Source organism: Phasianus colchicus, chromosome 1 (assembly GCF_987193195.1).
Source record: "Phasianus colchicus chromosome 1, bPhaCol1.hap1.1, whole genome shotgun sequence".
Classification (NCBI taxonomy): Eukaryota; Metazoa; Chordata; class Aves; order Galliformes; family Phasianidae; genus Phasianus; species Phasianus colchicus.
In genome coordinates, this window is record NC_143436.1 from 74,506,751 (window position 1) to 74,531,100 (window position 24,350).

The following is a 24,350-nucleotide window of genomic DNA, read 5'->3' on the forward strand; positions in this document are numbered from 1 at the left end:
AAATGACAGCACCAAGACACTGCAATGGCTTCAAAGCCAGAGTTTATTTCTGTAGCCAACTTACTTTAGGAAAGGAGTGGTTTCTAAAAACATGGTTTGGTTGTGTTGTTGATGGGTAAATTGTAGATAGTATGAGGTATCATGCAAAGCATACTTTCATTCTGGTTAGCTTCCTGACAACAGTCCTGGATGGGTTGGTAGCTGTCTTAACTGTTTTCTCATTCCTTCTCTATCTACACCTTAGCAATATAGCCCTTTCAGCATTTTGAAACGTGTATAAGCAACCTATCATCCTTTTTTTGCAGGGTTGGATTGACAGCTTCAATGGGACGAGTGGAATATTTGTTGCGGTATGTCTAGTTACTATTTAATATTCTCTTAAAGTGGATTTAGCTACTAAAGACACTCTAAAGCCCCATTGCAAAACTGCAAAAAAGGTTATAGAAACTTCCTGAATCTGGTTGAAAGACGTCATGCTCCTGTCACAAATCCACATGCCCATGGTGCATAACGTCTAAGTTGCACTCAGGACATTTTGAAAGAGTATGCATGTTGCTGATTCACTAAGTGTGAACTGTAGTTTTCAGGGTTTTGGAAAATTTTGTGAGAAGTGGCATAAAATGCATCCCTGAAAATAGTGGCAAGTGGCAGAGATTGAATCATGTAATAGAATCTCAATTTCCTGACTTTCCATCTCGCCAAAGAGGAAAAAAAATCAGCAAGCACTAATAGAAATCAAGCTGATCTGATAAAGAAATTCCAAGCTTTCCAATGTTGAAAGTAATTTACAACATTAAACTCTGTACTACATACACAGTATACTAAATGTCCAATTCATTCATATGTATATAATCATCATATGCTGCTCTGAATACAGATGTTTGCAGCACATCCATCAAACTTACTGGTTTTGAATCCTGACCTCGGAAAGGTCTTTAGTCGCCTATTAAAATGGGATAATTGATCACACAGTGTTCTCTAGTGGACATATATTCACAGCAGCTGAAAATTTACAGCAGGGCTTGACTGGCTGCTTTGGTTCTTTTTAAATGCTTGCAATTTCCCTTGAAAAGACAGCAGTAGGAACAACAACAACAAAAGTACGATCATAGTCATGTTGCAAATTAAGGTTTTAATGTCTAAATGTAACTATGGTTCGGGTTAGTACAGCAGAAGTTAACTGCACACCATGGGTTTGAGGAGTGTGTTTGAAGTCATGTGGGAAAGCTTGTATGGTTGCATGTATCTCTGCCAGCTGCACCAACAGTAAGATGCAACAGCTCAGGAGCCTTAACTCATGAAGATTAAATCAGTATCATAAGCAGTATTCTACTTGCAAGCTGTGAAATATAACAAAGCCATCTGATTATATAAAAGAAGAGAAAGAGAACAAAATAACCCACATAAACACCTCCCAAACAGGGGATATGATGGGCCCTCTTACAGTCCAGTCAAAAATGACATATGATTTACAAGGTAATATCAGGTCTTAAATGTTTTTTCATCACACCTTTCTTTTCAATTAGATTTTCAGGGGACTGTTTTTGCACTACCAGGCACTTCCTCTTTAGTTCTAGTAGTAAAACTTGATCTTTCCGAGCTGGAGAACTATTTCATGATTAAACAGGAAATTTTCAGGTTCCATGGTGAAACCTAACTTTCAACAGTTAGGTTGGGAAAAAAAAAAAAAAAGAAAGAATTGCTATAAAATTTCCTCTGCCCCAATTTTTGTAAATATTCTTGGATCTGTAGAGCATATCATCTGTCCTTTTACCTGTGTATCTCCTTCAAATTAACACTGAACTAAATTATTAGAGGTTTTTTACTTCTTTTCTTCACTAGTGCTCTTATCCTCATAGCTTATTTCAGTAGGTTTTCAGTTTCTACATCAAACTCAATCACATTTTATTTCCCATGTACTAGATAAATGCAACCCTTCCTTTGCTGTTGAGATTTCTTTTTTAAATTGCTTTGTTCCATGTTCCGTCATTTCGTCACAAATTTTCTTTATTTCCAAATGGACCTGTTTGATTAAGGCTGCCACATTTCCATCTGTTCCTTTGCATCTCTCCCAGCCATGTCTCTCCTGTGGAACCTCCAAAAACTAATTGGTCATTAGGAAACTCCTTTAGAAGCATTCAGTTTAAAAATACGTATTTTGGGGAGCTAGCCCTGACAAATGCACTTCTAGCAAAAGCAGAGATCTTACTGTTCTTGCCTTTTCTCTTCTGTATTTTCCATATTAATTTCCTGAGTTTCATTTTAAACTGGGAAGCAGTTTAAACCTTCAGGGCATGGGCCTCGTCTTACCTGTGTATTTGTCTGTAACAGGTAGAGTTTTGGAAAAGAGTAAAGTATGAATATATCCAAAGGAAAGCAGTAAACTTTTAAAAACGCTTATCAGTGTCATTTCCAAAGCAACTACTATCTTTAAAAGACATTCAGACCTCTGTCTGCCTGGTTCATTTAAGAAAATGGAACTTCAGTGGGAATTTTATTTCAGTATATTCAATTTTACATTGAGTGCATTCCTTTTACATTGAGTTAACTAAAAGTCATTGCTTTTCTCATTATGTGCAGCACATGTCATCATGCTTCAGGCTTTCTCTGAAAATACCGAACAGTGAGATGCACATGAGATCCATGTTGTTTTAACAGAAACCAGCCAGCTTCTGTAGCAGGTGCCAGGCTTGAAAAACGCTAAAGTTAAGGTCTGCCCATGCTCTAAGCCAATGAAATCTTGCAGTAGCTTACTGTCAGTGACTGCTTTCCTTTGTCCCACAGGCGGGAAAGGGGATTCTAAGGACCGTCATTGCTAACAACGAAGCGGTGGCTGATATGATTCCAGTTGACGTTGTCATCAACCTCACCCTTGCAGCTGGGTGGTACACTGCTGTGCACAGGTGGGAAGGCACTCCTGTTTCTGCCAGGCTGGAGCATATATTGCTTGGCTCTGGTGTTTAAAGAGAACCTGAAGAGAAGTTAACTGAAAGCCTGTGCAAGAGCCATGTTGATTCATTATCTGATTCACATTTCCTTGCCCACAGCTGGCAAAGATGAGGAGCAGAATGGAAGCACTTAAGGCAGATTTTAGTGTTCGGAAACCTCTAAATCTACAGGCCATACTTGTTTCTCAGTAAAATGTAAGCTCACTTGACAGGACTCTCTTGGAAGTTACTTTTATGAAGTTTAGAATCTTTACTGCAATATCTTAGTAGCCTTTTTTTTGCCTTCTTTCTCATGCAGCTATATTGAGTTGCTTTTCAGTTGGCTTTTGAAGTTTTCTTGGTAAAAATGCTCTGTATATTTTCATTGAAAAATACAGCTGAAATATATTGAAGGCTCATATGATAGGGAAGATGATATAAAATCCCCTATTCTTTGCTTCATCGAGAAGGTTATGTGTAAATTACACTAAGGTTTTAAGATCTGCACAAATGCCCATTAAAGCCTCTAGACTGAGGGTTAGATCCTGTCCAAACAACTGAAGAAGAAGAAAAGCATGCACTGTTGAAAAGTTTATCAGCAGCATAGACATCCTGGGTCTGGCTACGGTCAGAGAAATGCCATTATTTGTTACAGTTTATTAGCAAAAGACACATGTTTTTTAATTTTGATCCTGTGCAAATATTTGTTAGGCTAAATGAGCCATTGCAGAACTTGATTTAAAGCTTTGTCTTGCTGAGCAAGACCCCAAGGTTAGTAAGCTGTAAGACAAAACATAATAACCTGAGCCTACTGTAAATTTGTTTTCACTGAGTTTCACATGTAAATGCTGTCACGAAGGATAGTGTGTATAGCTTTAATTTTCTTTTCTTAAATCATCTAATTAGAAAGTCAGTGTCCCTCATGGCAGATGACATTCATTACTAGCAGAAATTAAATTCTGAATCTTAGCTGAGAATTGCAGTCTGCACTACGCAGTGTAGAAACCCTACAAACTCTACACTTGCCCAACAACACACACTCAGCTGGAGTGTAGAGAATGGAAAAACATCAGAAAATAGATCTTCCTCACTGGATGCTGGAAAGATGCAAAAATCTTCTTTATTCATCTTTAATGAGCCTGTACCCACTGGTGTAAGTGAATATCTGTGCTTTCGCATCAGCACAGTTTATATCAGACTATTGTGTGACTCAGCACTATCTGCATTTTCATGTGGTCACATATTATGGATTTAGTCATGCACAAGTTGTGAATACTGAGTTCTGAAATCCATGCGAAATGCGCAGAAAGCACTATTGTTTATTCTTATGTTTCAGACATCATTGCATTTCTACTTAGTAATTCAAAGTTATTGACCATAATTTCAGAGCCCAACGTGTCTGTTAGTCTTAACCATCCCTAGAAGTCTACTAGACTTCAAGTAATAATAAACAATTAAATGACATGATTTCAAAGAGTTAATTAAAATAAATAAATCTGCTCAGTAGCCAAATGCAGTTGTCAAGTGTTAATGTGTGAGATTTCCTTCTCCTGTTTCAGGGATTCTGTTTCCTGGTATCTTCATTCACGGAAGTTTTGAAAAGACAGTTTCCTCATAGTCAGCACATCCAGGCTATGAGCACCACAACCTAGAAAGAATGAACTGCTGAGTCTTCTTCAAGGCCACATCTCATCTCTTTTAGCATATTGCTTGCAGCTGCTGATGTAGAGTAAAAAATTGCTATATTCATAATGTTCCTTGTGCCATTGGCAAAGCAGATTTAGATAAAAAAATCTGTTTGACTAATCCTTGTCCTATATCAAAGCAAGACATAAAACTCCATGATCTGTGCTTAGTTCTACACACAAAAAACAGGAAAGCTTTATTTGGTATTAAAATGATAATGTTGCTGAAATTGATTGACTTTTAATCATCACCTTTACAAATGGAGTTTAAAAGCAGTACAGATCATATGTATTAAGTAAATTATTGGAAAATATACAGTATGTCACTGATGTTGGCTTGTTCTATTTATTTACACTATGCTAAAAGAAACTTAAAAATAAATCTTACAATTGTTAGTATGCATGTTTTCCTTATTGTTTTAATAATTTTTGCTAAGTGATCAGTTACGGCTGATTCATCTTAAGACTCATCTGTCTTTAACAGCTTCATTTGCTCTCCAGTATCTGAATGAATCTTTTTAAAACTTCACAATTTATACTGTGTTTTCATAGTTATGAAAAATGACCTCCTCTGCATTTTTTTAATGAGCTAATACTATTTTTTCTTGGGTTGTTAGTGTTCATGCTCCATTAATACACCTTTGGGTGCTTTTCTTCACATGTGAAAATAATACTCCTTTCTCTTTTCCAGACCAAAAAACATGTTGGTGTACAACTGTACAACAGGTGGAATCAATCCTTTCTTCTGGGGAGAAATGGGTAAGATCTATTTAAAACCAGAATTATGTCAACTATCAAAAGCATTACTTAGCCAAGCGTTGAAAAGGTGCTTTCCTACATCTAAGTAACATTCAACTTCTGTCATTCAAACTGTATGTGAGAGGCCCAATTGTAGTTAGTGAGAGTCCTGGGAGCAAAAGTTCCCAGTGATGAGCATTCAGCTCAGGAAAGCATTTATTTGATTTTCATTGTGAGTGTAATCACGTAGAAGCCCCACAGAGTACATGCCTTGCTGAACTGAGATGTTAACATGGTGGAAAAATGAATAGAGAACCGTCCCTTGGTTCTAGAAGAACAAATTCTACATAGCTGTAGGTGGTAATCTTCCTTTTGCTGGGGGTTGTTGGTTTGGGATGTTTTTTAGGGGGTGCTTTGAAATCACACGGGGAACCTTGAGATCTAATCTTATATCCTTATAAGGATATCCTTATATCCTTATATCTAACTTTCAGAAATCAGAAAACAAGAATATTGAGAGAGTAGCCTTTCTTCTTCACTCTGTGCAGGATAGTTTAAATAGATATTGTTATAGATATCTGAGAAGGGAAACCTTGAAATGATAAATATGCCTTTTGATAGTAAATGTTGTCAGTGAAAGAATTCAAGTGATTTTCATGGCTCTTCTTCAGCTGGATGTGCTTCTGAGGCAGGCTTGAAAGAAAGGGAGACAAATCCTGACACCGTTTCAGTGGAAAATTGATGCAGAAGCTAAGTAGCAGAATTTGGCCTAGCTGTATACTGCGAAATACTGTGTACAATTAATACACTGATAGAGACATATATAGAGCCTGATTTGCCTCTATTATACCATTATTCGCATTTTTGCACTTAAAATACAGGATGCTGGTGAATACAGTGATATTTCTCTCAGCCTTTGCTTTCTATTATTTAACAGGAAAACTTTAAGTCAGCAGGAATGGACCATAACCTCATTTTCAGAAAAAGACAAGTCTGAAAACATTACTATTGTCCTGCTATGAGATTTGATTAAATGGTCTGCCAGCAAAGATGTCCAGAATTGGCTGTGCTGTGAGAAAATTCCAGGTTCCTGATGATTTTTTTAAAGAGAGATGTAATGCTGTGGTTTGTCACAATCTGAGGAGACAGGAGAAGCTTCACAGATTGTTAGAAAATGCAGTGTCAGTGGTTTACGAGCTGGTTCAGCAAGGTTCCGTGACTGGCGGGGTGAGGGACCCAGAGATCTCCAACTGTGGCAAAGGGGATAAGGGAAAAAGGATAGAGACATGGGCCCCAAAAATAACAGTGGAAGCAATCTGAGGAGAAACAAACTAATCTACTAAATAAGATATAGGAATGCAAGATAACACGCTATGATACAATATAATACAATATAATTAGAATTGGTCCTAATGAATGATGAGGGAGCTAATAAATGATGTCCAAGAGCCGAAGGCCTTACTGTAATGCTGAGACGAGACGTGCAGTCGGGTCAAGCAGGAGGAAGGAGAGCTTGACAATTGAAAAGGAAAAAAGGGACAGCAAGTGACCGTGCCAGGGGTTACATCTTCTCTCTGAATGCAAATTCCCTTGGGGTATGTAGTTCTTCTCTTCTGGGACAGGTACCCGTAACTGGAGCATTAACTCTCTAACCCCTGGTGCACTACATGATGTTAATGATGCGGAATAAAACCATGAAATGCAGCCAATCTTCTTAACTTGTGAATTCAGAATGTCTGTGAATTTTCTACAGGAGTGTTGTGATTTAACCTAGCAAGCAGCTAAATACACATAACCTTTTGCTCACTCCCCACACTCCCAGTCAGATGGGGGAGAGAATCGGAAAAGAAACTTAGAACTTTTAAATTGAGATAAAAACTATTCACTAAGACAGAAAAGGAAGGGAGAAATAACAGTAATAATAATTACATTTATTTATTTATTTATATTTATAAAAGAAGTGATGCATGAAGCAATTGCACGAAGCGGCCACTCTGGCCAACTCTCCTCAGTTTTATAGTTTTTTTCACATAACATTGTATGGTATGGAATGTCCCTTTGGCTGGTTTATGTCAGTTGTCCCAGTTCTGTTCCCTCCCAGCTCCTTATGCTTCCTCCCCAGATCCCTTGCTGGCAGGATGTTACAAGAAGCTGAAAAACTGAAACATACTTGGCTCTGTACAGCACTGCTCAACAACAACTAAAACATCAATGTGTTATCATTGTTTTTCGCATAAAGCTAATACACACACTGTGAACTGTCCCATGTAAATGCAGGACATGCTAAATACCATGCTAAGTGGACTAGAAGCAAATGCAAAGTATCTTACAGGCTGCAGCTTTGGGCAGTGGCTAGTATAAGATTACCACCTGAAGTTTGTTTTTGTAACCTATTTTCAGTGTAATTTTATTGAAAAAAAATAGTGATGTATAATTGCTTTGTAGTTAATCTTATTCGGTTACTTTGCTTATAACTTTGAATTTAACAATGAAAATATGAGTGCAGCAGAGACTTACACAAGCAGTTCAGCTTTGTGATTAGTCTGAAGACTAAATTTTCTTCTCGGGTGACACTGGGTTTTTTCCACTACATCTTGTATCCACATTTTTCCTGAGATCAGCAGGTTGCAGAAGATTATTAGGTAGAGTCATGAACAGGAATATACATGGAGTATCTCAGAGTAAAATTCTGTCCTTAAAGATGTCTCATGGTTTAAGAAAAGAGTCTGGGAAAGGATTGTCACAGTAGGATGTTACAACTGCAGCCATCCAGTCTGAATTCTCAATTCCTACCAATTTCTTTTTGATAAATATACACAGTACTAAAATTTCCTCTGTATACTTTCTCAAGCTTGTTGTACTATTCGCTCTGAGTAGTCTGTTTTGTAGCATGAACTTGCAATAGGCCTTTCAGAGCTATGCTCTCTCTGAACTATGAGTTACCACTATGTAGTCCAGCCACTGCACAGACCTGTCAGTTCCCTCTTTCAGACACATGGCAGTTACTCAAGATGTCACCCTTTTCCCTTCCAAAAGCCCATTTCCAATTGTTTTTAGCTCTCTTATGTTTCACCTTTCAGGTTGAAACTATAGATGCTGGGTTTCTCCCTCCAGAACAGGGTCTGTGACCGGTCATGGATATGGAGGGTTTTAAGAATGAACCTAGAAGCTGATTAGAATGCAGGCTGTGGAACAGGAGTCATCTGACATAGGAGTGAACAATTTTTGGTGCAAATCTAACCTAGAAGCCGCAGGAGGGAGAACCTGGACTGCCTGGTTAGGGAGACCGACACCAGGACCAACTTTAGGAATCATAGGTAAACACAAAACAGCTGGGATGGGAGGGAAGAAAGGAAAGAGCCAACAGAGTAATTGAGTCTAGAGTGAGCCGAGGATGCTGTGGGTATGGAACAGAAAAGGCTGAGATGAGAACATGTTAGGTACAAAGATGATGAGCTCAAAGGGAGCCAAGAGGAAGAACTAGAAGAGATTTTCCTTGAGCAATACAGAAATCTAGATGGGAGCTTGGGTTCGAACATCCATTGCAGACTGGCTTATCCTGTATAACTCCAGATGAAAACAAGCCTCTTTTTCTAAAATGAACATTATGATGTCTATTTCTTTTACAAATAATGTTATTCCCTGGGATTATTAGTATCTGTTATTGCAGTGATTCTCTCCACAATTACAAAAATGTGGTCAGCCAACTGGGTATTAATCTAAAGAAGTAAATTCTGCTGCATTGCAAGTCTTAATAGTCTGACTGCGTGAAGTACGTTTTGCAACTTCAGCTCAAAAGTAAATCTTAAAGCATGCTCTAAAAATGGTCTTTAGTGTATGAAAATTTAATTTCAATTTATTCTTGGCAGTCTACCTATGAAGGACGGTTGTCTGATTCTCCCTATGCTAAATATGCCTTTGAGTTATAGAATCATAGAATCGCTAAGGTTGGAAAAGACCCACAGGATCATCAGTGGGAGGCGGAGGGACGGGGGAGCAGCTGGGTTCCGGGGTACGGCTTGTAGAGGTGGACCTGGCTGCGGCCTGTGGCTGCCTGTATCCAGGGAGAGTCGGGTGGGGGGGGGGGAAGGGAAAGGATCCGTCCTGGGAGGGTGGTGGGCTCGTATTGTGCCAGGGGAGGCTCAGGTTGGATATTAAGAGTCATTTCTTTTCTTAAAGAGTGCTGATGCTTTGGCACAAGGCTGCTCAGAGGGGCTGTGGGTGCCCCGTCCAGCCCTGGAGGTGTTCAAGGCCAGGTTGGATGGGGCTCTGGTATTAAATGTGGAGGTTGGTGGCCCTGCATGTGGCAGGGGGGTTGGAACTTCATGATCCGTGAGGTCCCTTCCAACCCAAGCCATTCTGTGGTTCTGTGGTTCTATCCAGTCCAACCACTCACCCATCACCAATGGTTCTCGCTAAACCATGTCCCTCAACACAACATCCAAACATTCCTTGAACACCTCCAGGGTCGGTGACTCCACCACCTCTCTGGGCAGTCCATTCCAGCACCCGACCACCCTTTCAGAGAAGTGGTATTTCCTAACGTCCAGCCTGAACCTTCCCTGGCGCAGCTTGAAGCCATTCCCTCTAGTCCTATCACCAGTCACACGAGAGAAGAGGCCGACCCCCAGCTCACTACATCCTCCCTTCAGGTAGTTATAGAGAGCAATAAGGTCTCCCCTGAGCCTCCTCTTCTCCAGACTGAACAATTCCAGCTCCCTCAGCCGCTCCTCGTAAGACCTGTGCTCCAGACCCCTCACCAGCTTAGTTGCCCTTCTTTGAACCTGCTCCAGGGCCTCAATGTCTTTCTTACAGCGAGGGGCCCAAAACTGGACACAGTACTCGAAGTGTAGCCTCACCAGTGCTGAATACAGGGGGACAATTACTTCCCTGTTCCTGCTGGTCACACTATTTCTGATACAAGCCAGGATGTCATAGAATTTGCTGCTGCATTTTTATGCAATGGTGGGAGGAGAAAAAACATTCACAGAATCATAGAATCAGAAGGTTGGAAATGGCCTAAAGATCATCTAGTCCAACAGTCTTCCCATCACCATTGCTACCACCAGCTACTGAAGCATATGTTGTAGCTCCTCATCCAGACACCCCTTGAACACTGCCAGGGACGGTGACTCCACCACCTCCCTGGGCAGGCCATTCCAGTGTCTGACCACCCTCTGAGACAAAAAGTTTTTCCTTATGTCTAATCTAAATCTTGTCTGGTACAACTTGTGACCATTTCCTCAGGTCCTGTTTGTTTCCTCGGAGAAGAGGCCAAACCCCTCCTCATCACAGCCTCCCTTCAGGAAGTTGTGGAGTGCAATGAGGTCTCCCTTGATCCTCCTCTTCTCCAAACTAAACAATCCCAGCTCCCTCTGCTGCTCCTCATAAGACTTGTGCTCCAGACCCGTCACCAGTTTCGTTGCCCTTCTCTGGACATGTTCCAGGGCCTCAATGGCTTTTTTGTAGTGAGGGGCCCAAAGCTGAACACAGTACTCAATGTGTGGCCTCACCAGTGCTGAGTGCAGGGTGATTACCTCCCTGCTCCTGCTGGCCACGTTATTTCTAATGCAGGCCAGAATAGCATTGGCCCTGTGGCCACACACTGTTGGTTCACATCCAGTATCAACCAACACCCCCAGGACCCTTTCTTCTTCACAGTCATCCAGCCACTCATCCCCAAGCCTATAGTGCTGCATGCGATTGTTGTGGCCAAAGTGCAGGACCCGGCACTTGGTGTTGTTGAACCTCATCCCATTCACCTCAGCCCATTGATCCAGCTTATCTAGATCCCTCTGAAGGGCCTCCCTACCCTCAGGCAGATCAACACCACTTCCCAGCTTGGTGTCATCTGCAAACTTACTGAGGGTACACTCAATCCCCTCATCTAGGTCATCAATAACGATATTAAACAAGATGGGCCCCAGTACCAACCCCTGGGGGACAACACTTGTAACGGATCACCAGCTGGACTTAAGTCCATTAACCACTACCCATTGGGCATGGCCCTCCACCAGTTCCTTACCCGAAGAATGGTACACCTGTCCAGGCCACGAGCAGCCAGTTTTCCCAGGAGAATACTGTGAGAGACCATGTCAGAGGCTTTGCTGAAGTCTGCATAGACTACATCAACAGCCTTTTCCTCGTCTACCAGTCTGGTCACCCAGTCATAGAAGGAGATGAGGTTGATCAAGCATGACCTGCCTTTCATGAACTCGTGCTTGGCTGGGCCTGATCCCCTAGACGCCACACACGTGCCGTGTGATCTCACCCAAGATGATTTGCTCCATAACTTTCCCTGATATTGAGGTCAGACTGACTGGCCTGTAGTTCCCTGAATCCTCCTTACAGCCTTTCTTGTAGATGGGAGTCACATCAGCAAGCCGGCAATCCTCTGGGATCTCTCCAGGTAACCAGGAGCGCTGACAGATGGTGGAGAACAGCTTGGCAATCACCCCTGCCAGCTCCTTCAGCACCCTAGGATAGAGCCCATCTGGTCCCATGAACTTGTGAAAGTCCAGATGGAGGAGGAGCTCTCTAACTGTCTCCATCTGAATCACCAAAGGTGCATTCTGCATAGCATCCCAGACTTCCAGATCGGGGCATAAAGTGCCCTGAGGATAACTGATCTGCCTACTAAAGGCAGATGTAAAGAAGGCATTGAGGACCTCAGCCTTCTCCTTATTTTCAGTGGTCACATTCCCCACTGCATCAAGTAAAGGATGGAAATGCTCCTTGGTTCTTCTCTTACCACTGATATATTTGTAAAAGGATTTCTTATTCTCTTTTACTGCAGTGGCCAACCCGAGTTCAAGTTGGGCTTTTGCCTTCCTAACTTCCTCCTTGCATAGCTTAGCAACTTCCTTGTAATCTCCCCAAGTAGCCTGTCCTTTCTTCCAGAGGACATGGACTTTCTTTTTCTTCCAGAGTCTCAACAATAGTTCCCAGATCATCCACACCGGTCATCTTCCCCTACAGTTCACCTTACAGCATTCAGGAATAGCTTGTTCTTGTGCCTTTAAGACTTCCATCTTGAGGAGCATCCAGGCTTCATGGACCCCTTTACCTTTAAGAAGCAACTCTCAAGGGACCTGTGCTACAAGCACCCTGAACAGGTCAAAGTCCGCCCTCTGGAAGTTTCTCTCCAAAATACAAATGGTTCTAGAATAAAAAGCCATTTTTACTTTTGTGAAGTTGGAACCCTTTCCAAAAATTAGGAGATAAAGCAGTTGTGTTCAGACAGTGGGAGGTTCACAAAGAATATGCCTGTAGGATTAATTGATGTTACGCAAAACTGGCATTTTCCTGAGTTCTTTTCAGTAAGTCTCAGACTGGCCTTACTGTCCACTTATGTTTATTTTAAAACAAAATTGCTTTCATTTCTGACTTTCAAAATTTAAAGTTTTTAGCAGTATCTGCTTTTTGATAGAGATGCTTCTCACATGAAGAGAACAGCATAATTTTAACCTCATGTATCAGTACAGGCTGGGAGGTTATCTGCTGGAAAGAGGCCTTGCAGGGAAGGACCTGAGAATCCTGGTGGAAAACAGGTTGGCCACAAGCCAGCAGTGTGCCCTTGGAGGCCAAGAAGGCCAGTGGCATTGTGAGGTGCATTAAAAGGAGCATAGCCAGCAGGTCAAGGAAGGTGATCCTCCCCCTCTACTCTACCCTCATCAGGCCTAACCTGGAGTACTGTATCCTGTTCTGGACTCCCCGTTACAAAAAAGACCTGGCAAGAGTTCTTTGGAGAGCCACAAAGATGATAAAGAGCCTGGGGCATCTTCCCAGGGTGGAACTGGCCAGGTGCTAGGCGACCTGGGTCTTTTCAGCCTTTAGAAAGGAAAACTGAGGGGGGATCTGATTAATGTTTATAAATATCTTAAATGTGGGAGACAAAGGGACATGGACAACCTCTTTTCAGCAGTCTGTGGGGAGAGGACAATGGCTATAAAGTGGAGCATATGAAGTCCTGCACGAATATGCAAAAGAACTTCTTCACAGTGAGGGTGATGCAGCACTGGAACAGGCTGCCCAGAGGGGTTGTGGAGTCTCCTTCTCTGGAGATGTTCAAGATCCACCTGGACACCTACCTGTGCAAACTGCTGTAAGGAGCCAGCTTTGCAGGCAGGTTGGACTCAATGATCTCTAGAGGTCCCTTCCAACCCCTACAATTCAGTCATTCTGTGATAATATTGCTGCTGCTTTACTATAGTTGCATTTTCCACTACAAGCATTATGTAACCAAAATGTGAAAAGTGTTGCTGATCTGTGTGAATTCTGAACGCGGCCAATCATCTGACGTGGCAAGAGTTGCACTTTCTGCATATAAGATTGACTTGTTCCTTCTTGCTATTCTGGCCAAAGAAGTAAAAAAAAAAAAAAAAAAAATGCAAAGAGGTAAGGACAGCAACATCTTTAATGTGATTCCAAGAGGAAATATTCACAACCACTTACAGCTGATAACTTGATTTGTGGTATATTAACATCAGGATTGGAATTGAGACAGCCATACAGACAATATCAAAATTATCACAATTCCAAAATATCAGTTGTTCTCAGTGAAACTGGTAGGTTTCCATGAGGAAATGAAGTAACCAAAGAAGACTAGAAGAATTTTGATGTTGATAAGCAGGTGAGAACTTAGACATAAACTGTTATTTAGTGTCTCTGAGAGAAACTTCCTTGAGGGAAAAAGAAGCAGAGTTCATGGGATTGCTCTCCTGATCCATAAGCACTGGGGATAGAATTGTTTGCCTGTTAAATCTGCCACTGATAAATGTCACTCTTCTATGACAAAGCTACTGACACATTTATCAGCAGCCTGTGTCTCCTCTTCTTTCCAAAGTTACTTGCACAGCTGTTTGCTGCATTTCACCTCTGCAAATGCCCTCCTGCAGGTTCATGGTCTCAACACATTCTTTTTCACCAAGTTTTTTGTGGCTTGCAGCATGCTGAAAGGCTCCTCTGACTGGGCAAGTGATTTTTTGGAGGCAGTTTTTTTCCTACCTACCTGTTTCTCTCTCAATTAGTTTCTGTATATATTGAGCACAATTACCCTAACATTAAATAAACTCACTTCTATTAAAAAAAAAAAAAAAACAACTAATCCCTGTTCGCACCTGCTGCTGCCGAGCTAGGATTGCCCAGGCGTAAGGCAGAAACCTGTGGAGTTTAGAGGTAAATACTGTCTGCCAGGGCATGTTCAGGATATACTGCTGTATCCTGTGAGTATGCTTGGAAATACAGAAGGTAAATTTGAAGTTTTCTTTTAGAAAATTTCATTTCTATGTGATGACAGGGAAAGAGTTTCAATACTTCTACTTTTCATATAGGTCAATGAGAGAACATGCTGCAAAGCATAATATTTCCATATCACAGTCCACAAGATGACTGCAAAATAATCACATCATTGCACTGTGTCTACATAAAACAGAAAGGATGTCAGTCAGTTCTATCTAGTGAAATGTAAAATGAGTTTCAAAAGTACTGACCTTCAGCCATTAAACATGCCATATAATGGGAAAAAAAAATTAACAATAAACTTGCAGTTGAATTAAATGGAACTATTTTAAGTCTTTGTTGTCTCAACTTTGTAACTAAAGTCTTCTCCAGTTGCTTTCACCTAGTACAAGTAAAGCAAAAATCACTACTTGAATTGCATTAATGAGCTGACTGCAGATGCTTGTGAGGATGTCTGAATATATGACTGAAATCTGCTTATCTAAAGATGATCTGGATATTTCTGTGACTTTCAAATTCTAATCTGATTTTCTGTTTGTAACATAAGCTTAGACTGTAAACTATAATATGAGCACAGATTGCTGTCATAACTCTCAGACTCACTGGAGGGCAAATAGTTCAACTTAAAAAAAAAAGTGAAAAAAATTGACATATTCTTTGGTTAGCTCATTGGTGGTCAAAAAGAGCAGCACCATCTGTTTGTCAGTCCCTACAACGATAGTCTTATATTCAACTGCTGTAGTTCCCTTAAGCCTCTCCAATATGCAAATACTCCATTTAGTTCCATTTAGGTGCCATTTCTGTGGCGCTGTACCATTGCAAGAGCTGGGCCCAGAATACTTTGTACTTTACCATACAAAATGAATGAAATGATTTCCACCCTATTGGGAATTTTTCAAGATAATAATGCAACAGAATTTGCTGCCTCTGTGCATCCATAGCTCACATGAGAGCAAGCTACAGTACTTGATGTTGTAAGTCAGATGTCGTTTGGAAAACCTTAATGATGGCTTTTGAGGAGTGGGACTGTACTATATAATAAATAAGCAGCTTCTTCCTGACTCAGGAATATTAACTATAGACCTTTTGGAAATTTTGTAAGAAATAAAAAATGTCATCTTTGTTTTATGCCAATAGTTCAAAGTTTGCTTTCCGTGATCTGAGAATAATCTAAAGATATGTTAAAACTTATCAGTTTCTTTATGTCTACTACAAGCAAAATCAAAAATGTAGGTTCTTGATTTGAAATGCTTCAAGGCTACAACTGCCTGCTTTTCTTCCATTAGATTATTGTGTTTTGATAGGAAAGTTAGGTTTGCCAGTATTAAGTCTAAATGCAGCATATTTTTTAAATAAGCAATAAAGGGAGTTATCTCTACTTTGCACTGGTATGACCTAATCTCAAGTAGTGTGTAATGTCACAATATAAGAAGGACATAAAAGTATTAGAGTGCATCCAAAGAAGGGTTGTAAAGATGGCATAGAGCACAAGATATTTAAAGAGTGGCTGAGGTCCCTTGGTTTGATCAACCTACAGAAGAGAAAACTGAGGGGAGACCTCATCACAGCCTACAGCTTCCTCATAAGGGGGAGTTGGAGGGGCAGGCACCTATCTCTTCTCTCTGGTGATAGCGATGAGTCTAGAGGGAATGGTATGGAGCTGCCATCAGGAAAAACAAATACACAGTGGGTGACTGTGCACTGGAACAGGCTCCCCAGAGCAGTGGTCAGAGCACCAAGCTTGCCGGAGTTCAAGGAGCATTTGGACAATGCTCTGAGAAATACTGTTTGATTTTTGGATAGTTCTGTGTAGAGCTAAGACTTGGAACCAGAGATCCTTGTAGGTCCCTTCCAACTCCAGATGTTCTATGATTCCGTGATTCTGCTAATGCCAGAAGGGACTGTAGGATCATAGTGTCCAAATCCTGGTTACATGGTTCACAGAACTATCAGTTAAACATGTTAAGCACCATAATTTGGACTTTACTGCAGCATGTCAGTATGACTGTGCTCAAACTCATCTGAGTACCTGCTTTTAAGTAAAATGCCTGTTCTTTTACAGAGCAGTATGTCATGTCCACATTCAAAAGAAACCCACTGGAACAGGCCTTCAGAACACCCAACGCGCACTTGACATCCAACTACTTAATAAACCAGTACTGGATAACTGTTAGTCACAAGGCTCCTGCCATACTCTATGACCTGTACATGAGGCTCACAGGAAGAAAGCCCAGGTAAGAATCTGCATTCCTTCAACCGTCTCCATATGCACTGCTGATACAGAGAGCAGATCTCTAGCTTTTGAGAACTGGCTTCTTCAGCATGGAGTCCCTGGTCTTTCCATCAGTTTAGGCCTTGGAGATTATTCAAAAAGAAAAGATTATGTAGCATTCTCAACCCTTCCAGTCGCCAGAGCACAGCACAGGTTTTAAACTGAGCTCTAGACCCAAGAAAGGACAACTGCATTAAATTGATCCAACCAAGGACCAAAGTTAGAACCACTACCACCAAAAAAAGTTGAAGAGTGCATAGTAAATGAGGACTCCTTGCTGAGAGGCACCCATTTGCCACTCAGACAATCTCTGTAGAGAGTTTTGTTGCCTAGTGGGTGCCCACATGTGTGACATCAAGAAGACACTACCAGGTCTGATAAAGCCAGAGGATTACTATCTGCTCCTACTCCTTCAAGTTAGATCACATGAGGCTGCAACAAGGAGACTACAAAATACTAACAGACACTTTTTGTCCCTTAGAAAGGGTTGCCTGCATGGATAGCGTCATGTTCAGGATTTGGGATTCTTTGATCTTGAATGTACCTTTGAAAGACCAGGAATGTCAGTGTTGGATGGGATGAAATTGACCAGGCTGGGAAAGAACATTCAGGGCAGCAAGCTGTCTGAACTGACTAGCAGGGCTTTAAACTAGATTTGATGAGGGAAGGGGATATACTTCTGAGTAAGAGAGGCAAGCAATGCTGACACTTTAGGAGGTAGCAAGGGAAAACCTCAAATATGTCCCAAAGGAATCTGGAAGAGCTCCTCCAAGAAGGTAATGCAGCTGAAGTGCCTCTAGACCGATGCACACAGCATGGGAAATAAGCAGGAGGAGCTGGAATAATGCAATGAGAAAACTACAAACTAATTGCTATCATGAGAAAATGGTCGGGTGAGTCACAAAACTGGTATGATACAACTGAAGTCTACAAGGTTTTTAAAAGAAATAAGGCAGGAGGAGCAGCATAGTTGCCCTCTACGTTATGAAGTGAATGGATTGCAAAGAGCTGCCTCTGAGAAATAGCTATGATCATGGTGATAGCTTGTGAGTAAAAATTACAGACTAGACCAATAAAGGACATCTGTTGGTCGCGGTCTACTATAACCTATCTGATCAAGGGGAGCTTGTTGACAGGGTCTTCTTGCTTCAGCTACAAGAAGCATTGCACTCTCAGGCTCTTATCCTGATGGGAGACTTCAGTCACTCAGACATCTGCTAGGAAAACAGCAGTGGCTGGCTGCAAACAATCCAGAAGACTCCTGAAGTGTGTTGAGGATAACTTCCAGGTTCAGGTGGTAGAGGAGCCAACAAGGAGAGTTTTGCTGTTGGGCTTCATTTTTACAAACACAGAAGGACTGGCTGGGGATATGTAGTTTGGGGACAGCCTTGGCTGCAGCAAGTATGAGATAGTGGAGTTCAGGATATTGCATGAAAGAAACAAAGGAGTTAGTAGAATTGCAATGTTGGACTCCAGAAGAGCCAACTTTGACCTCTTCAAGATACCTGGAGGTATCCCATGGGTTAGAACAGTAGAAAGTAAGGATGCCCAAGAGAGTTGGTTAACATTGAAGCACTACTTCCATCAAGCTCAAGATCCTTGCATCCCTGAGAAATCAAATAAATGTGGCAGGAGACCTGCATGGATGAGCAAGGAGCTCATGGAAAACCTCAAATGTAAGAATGCTTAGAGAACATGGAAGAACTTGTAAAGAATATGGGCTCATTGGCTGGGTCTGCAAGGATGCAACAAAGAAAGCCCACCTGGAATTAAAACTGGCAAGAGTGATCAAGGACAACAAGAAGGACTTGTTTGCGTAGATGAATACAACAGAAATACTAGGGAAGATGTGAGTCCACTGCTTAATCAGGGGGATGTCCTAGTAACAGGTGATTCTGAGAAGATGGAGATGCTGAACATCTTCCTTGCTTCAGTCTTTACTGGTAAAATTGTCCCTCAGAAATCCCAGACCCTGGTGGTCTAGAGAATGAGGGAGTCTAGACAAAAAAAATTTCCCCTTGGTTGAAAAGAATCTGATTAGAGATCATTTTGACATACTTGACACACACAGATCCCTGGGCCCCAGTGGGATGCACCCAGAAGTTCTGAGGAAACTGGCAGAAGTGACTGCTGAACTCTCTTATCTTTGAAAAATCCTGGAGAATGGAGGAAGTATCTGAAGACTGGAAGAAAGCCATTGTTGCTGCAGTCTTGAAAAAGGGCAAGACAGTGAATCTACGGGTCAGTCCATCTCACCACTGTCCCTGGGAACGTGATAGAACAACTTATTCTGGATGTCATCTCCAAGAAAGTGGAAGAAAGTTATCAGGAATAATCCACATGGATTCACCAAGGGGAAACCATGCTTGAACAATCTGGTAGCTTTCTATGGTGTCATCGCTGGCTGCATAGACAAGAGGAGGAAAGTGGATGTGGTGTACCTTCAGCAAGGCTTTTGGCACTGTCTCTCACAACATTCTCTTAAGTAAACTTAGGTATTGTGGGGTAGATGAGTACACACAGTGGGGTGGATTGAGAACTAACTGACTGACAACCCAGAGGTTTGCGATCAGCAGCGCAGAACTAGTAGGAGGCCTGCAATTAGCAGTGTTCCTCAAGGGTCAGTACAGGTTCTAGTGTTGTTCAGCATCTTCATCAGTGACCTGGATGAAAAGGTAGAGTGTGCCCTCAACATGTTTGCCAATGATTCAAAGCTGAGAAGAGTGTCTGACACACCAGATGGCTGTGCTATCCATTCAGCAAGATGCGGACAAGCTGGAGAGTTGGGCAGAGAGGAAACCTTATGAGGTTCAACAAGGGCAAGTGCAGTGTCCTACACCAGGGGAGGAATAACTGCATGCATCAGTACAGGTTATGGGCTCACCTGCTGGAAAGGAGATCTGCAGAGGAGGACCTGGGTATCCTGGTGGACAGCAGGTTAGCCATGAGCCAGCAGTGTGCCCTTGTGGCCAAGAAGGCCAGTGGTATCCTGGAGTGCATTGAAAAGAGCATGGCCAACAGGTCAATGGAGGTTCTCTTCCAATCTAATCTGCCCTACTGAGGCCACATCTGGAATATTGTGACCAGTTCTGGGCTCCCCAGTTCAAGAAGGGCAGGGAACTTGTCCAGTGGAGAGTTACAAATATGATTAGGGAACATCCCTCTTAGGAGGAAGGACTGAGAAACCTGGGACTGTTCAGCCTGGAGAAGAGTGAGAGGAGATCTCACCAATACTTAGATATTTAGATATTTATACTTAATACTTAGACTTCAGATATTTATATCTAAAGGCTTGTGGTTGAGACAATGGGGCCAGGCTCCTTTCATTGGTGCCCAGCAAAAGGTTAAGGGGCAATGAGTACAAACTGAAACACAGGAAGCTACATCTAAACATGAGAAAGAACCTCTTCACAGTGATAGAGTACTGGAACAAGTTGCTCAGAGAGGTGTGGACTTTCCTTATCTGAAGATATTCATAACCCACCTGGATGCTTTCCTGTGCAACCTACTCTAGGGAACGTGCTTTAGCATAGGAGTTAGACTGGATGATCTTCCAACCCCTGTGGTTCTGTGATTCAATGATTTACACATTTCAGAGTTTCCCAAGCCAGGAGAAGACATCGCTTATTAGAAGACTGGGTTCACCTGTTTGCAGGGAAATCCTTGGCTGATGTACTGCCCTGATTCTTTTCTGATGGTCTGCTACAGAGGGAACTCATGAATTTTAAAAAAAATCCTCCAGTTATCCAGTAGGCAAGAATTGCCCTAGAAATGAAGTTGAGCAAGAGTAGGCTGGAGTCTCCATACTCTGTTGAAACAGACAGCAGTGAAGTCTTGGCACTGATTTTATAGACTTCACCATGCTGAGAAGGATCTGAACTTTCAGATCTGTGACCTGAGCAAACATGACTGAGCAATGAATCTGTGAAGTCACCAAGCCTTTTTTTCTTTCTCTTTTTTTTTAAGTAATAATCTTCCTCTTTTTTTCTACAGGGCTCCTTAAGCTCATCCGCATACTGCAACAGTGTGATAGAGAGCATGGTAACAGCTCATTCAAACAAGCACCTAAGCTTAATTTAATTTTCACTTATCACTCCCACGTATAGAAGAACAAGCCATCTTCATGGCATTTTCTTGGATTACTTTTATGACCTTATGCCACATTTGCAAGCAGGAGAATCTTCTTTGTCAAGAACAAGATTCAGGCTTTATTTCTCTACTGTATCCATACTCAGCTCATCTTAAAGGGATGGATTATCATATGCAACAGAATATCAGGGAGTTGGTTAAGGTTTTGCAAGTCTGCTACTCAGGTACACCCTATGAGCTTCACTAGATTGCAGTACTATGTCTCCCAGAATTGGGAAAGTGCAGGTACAAAAGCCATCTCTATTTGCCTTGAATTTTTATATATTGCCTCTCCTTAGAACTTTACTTTAAATATTAGTTCACATCATATAAATTGCCAGGTGTCTAGCAAAACTGCCTTATATAGCTTACTCTTATTGTTACGTTTCCATCCATGGCCAAGATAATAATGTGTTTTATATCATTACTAGTCTCTTGGGGCAGTCTGTTGCACCCAAGACTCTCTGCTCATGCATGGCTCAGTATGGGAGTAAATAAAGAAATTATTGTTCTAAACAGACTTCTAGAAGACAAGGTGCATTTTTAAGTGTAACTAATAAGGCTGTCAGTAACAGCTGCTGCTGTTGTCTTTCTCCCTCTCACTTCATCCACAATGGAGAAGGAGATATTCTAAAAAGAGTCTTTGTTATAGCTGCTCAGAGCCTGCAGAAATTCGTGTTTCAGCTTAGTTGATATTTTTCATTACACTAATCCTTAATCCAAACTAGTAAGTACTTTAAATGTGCCCACAACATCTGAGCTGAACCAGTTAGGATATACCACAGTTTTTATACGTGCCTCTTTAGATATCTTCATTTCTCTCTTTGATGCACACTTCCAGCTGCTCAGATAAGTTGCATTGAGTAGTTCTATAGATAGGGCTCATATTGACAGAAGGCCATATGAATAGGGTATTTGTTTTCCAGTGTAACAGCCTATTTTTCAAAACAAAAGTAGAGACACACTGTTGAAATCCACTTTAATTCTGAGTAGGAATCTCTATGTGTGCTTTACACATAGCAAGCTGCACAGCTTTCCTCTGAATTGAGGAGAATAACGTCTTTTTTGCTGTGCTTAATGCTTATCTAAGTGGCAGTCACATCTGCAGGAGGAGAGGCCAGCCTGGCACCATTCTTCCATAGACTGCCACTTTTTATTTGTCACAGTGACTTTGTTACCCTCTGGGCAGCTCAAAATTCCTCATGAAAACAGCTCTGTTTTCCACAGAAATCAGCCTTTTGATGCTTTCTCTTGCCCTTACCCAGTTTGAGAGAACATGGTGTTCTCTCCAAACAGATCAAGCACTGTACATCACAGCACTTTAAAGCAGCTGCCCCATACAGGCCTTTTGTACTCACGACCACTGAGACACTTGTCAAATAATCTTGTGAGGTAGGACACCATTACTGTCATTCTCTTTTATTACTTAAAAAATGAAAAAAATTAAAAAAAAATAAAAAACAAGAAACATGAGAGACCTGAACTTTCATTACCAAAGTTCTGTCTAACAGCCCTGAACTGGCTGGACCAGGACACTCAGATTCCATGAAGACATTGAGACAGTTCATCTGTGTGCTCCCATTCTCCCTCACCACAAAAATGCCTATCAAAATTTTTACCCACCAGGAGTTCACTGCTATTAGAACTTCCTGCGTAAGGAAGGACAGAAAAATTACTGCAAATTGCCACTGTATTACACAGGGAGAATTGTGGCCTTTATGAAAAACAGAGAGATGGAAGAAAACCCAAGATTAAAAAAACATTGCCATTATCTGAACGCTGAACTTTAGTAATAGGCTTCAGACTTGTCCATGCTGCAAAAAAAGTCACCTCTGAATTAGAGCTGACTCAGTATAAGCTAAATCCAAAATCAGAGCCTTCACTTCAGGCCAAGTCAGACATGAGAACAGAAGAGCATTTCTGTGATAGAGAAGTATCCATCTTATGAGACAAAGATACTTTTGTGATTGTGCAATCTACTGTGCTGACTTGGTACTGGTTCATGGATATGCATGCCATGTAGTGTAGATACAGACTTCTACCCTTCAGTTCAAATCTGTAAATTAAGTCTCAGTCTTGTCCTGAAGAATGTGTGTTTGCATTCACATTAAAGATAGGTTCAGGACCTCCCCTGGAGCAGTGTTCAGAGTCTTGCTGAGTTGGTGTTCAGCCTTGTATGTACCAGTGGAAGGCTCATTGAGCATTGCAAGCCTTATTCACTTGGATTGGCAGAAACACCTAGACTAAAAGTACAGTTTTTTGCATTAGGGCATACTTTCTCTCCATCTCTGATCCTCCTCCTCTGTTTCAGAATGATGAAGATTATCAATCGACTGCACAAGTCTATGATGCTCCTGCAGTATTTCTCCACCCAGTCCTGGGATTGGTCTTCAGATAATATGAATATGTTAATGGGTCAGCTTAACACAGAGGACAAAAAGGTGAGTATGTCACGTGTGTGGGCTGCTGAACTCCACTTCTGTTCATCTGCAGCAATTATTTTTTTATATTGTTAAGTCCTCAAATGAATCTGCCTAGATTACTGCAGTTGACTTGAACCTGAAAAAAAATGTATTTCTTCTTGTTTTATTCAAAAACTTATCAGGAACCTTCCATTTAGGAAGGTATTAGGAACCTCCATGTAGGAGAATGTTTTCTCCTGAGATGTATTGCTCTTTCTTCTGAGAGAAGTCAATCACTTTCATTTCAGCTAACGTAACAACTCTTTATCTTCTATTCTGTTTGGCACATAAATAAGCAAGATTTGTTTCCACAGCCAAAATGGCCTGCACAAAGAGAACATAATTATATCCTCAATGACCCAGCTGTACTCAACCCTCTGAGTTGACTGCATGCACTGGAATACCTAGTGGAGTTGGAAAGATAAGCGTATTCCTTTTTGTACAGAAATTTTTTTTATTTATCTTTCTAAGAAGAAATGGTCAATTTTAGTTTTCATATAACAACTCCAGGCCCTAAAAATTTCAGGCATCCCCTTTCATGGGGGATTTATCTATATAAACCATTGTGCTATACAGGGACCCCAGAAAGACAGAATCAGTGTTAATACAAATATATGTGGTTAATTTAATACAAATATCATTGGATAACTGTAACATTCTCAGTAGCTTCTCATCCCAGTTTTCTTAGCGTCTCATTTTTGGAAAACTAGGAAGCTCCTTTATGGTGTCATTTTCTCCCTCATCTCTTCCGGCAGTACAAAATTTGGTAGGAGGCCTGGAAGGAAACCACTTGAAAGATTTTGGCATTTTTATCCACACTGGTCTTAATGGACACTGCATGAGTAAGTTTAGTTAACACATAGTGAGTTAGCATGAACAATATGAAAAATGTTCCTGT

General features: G+C 41.3%; 1 protein-coding gene across 5 annotated transcripts in view; it reads left to right on the plus strand.

Moving 5' to 3' along the window:
* Positions 1–24,350, plus strand: part of FAR2 (fatty acyl-CoA reductase 2) — a 149,626-nt gene that overhangs the window by 115,711 nt on the left and 9,565 nt on the right. For all 5 annotated transcript variants that reach the window (XM_031606227.2, XM_090147926.1, XM_031606225.2 and 2 more), the window contains 5 exons: positions 306–350; positions 2,785–2,903; positions 5,304–5,371; positions 16,653–16,824; positions 23,302–23,431. In XM_031606227.2, the coding sequence (XP_031462087.1) occupies positions 306–350; positions 2,785–2,903; positions 5,304–5,371; positions 16,653–16,824; positions 23,302–23,431 (534 nt within the window). The remainder of the gene's footprint in view (positions 1–305; positions 351–2,784; positions 2,904–5,303; positions 5,372–16,652; positions 16,825–23,301; positions 23,432–24,350) is intronic.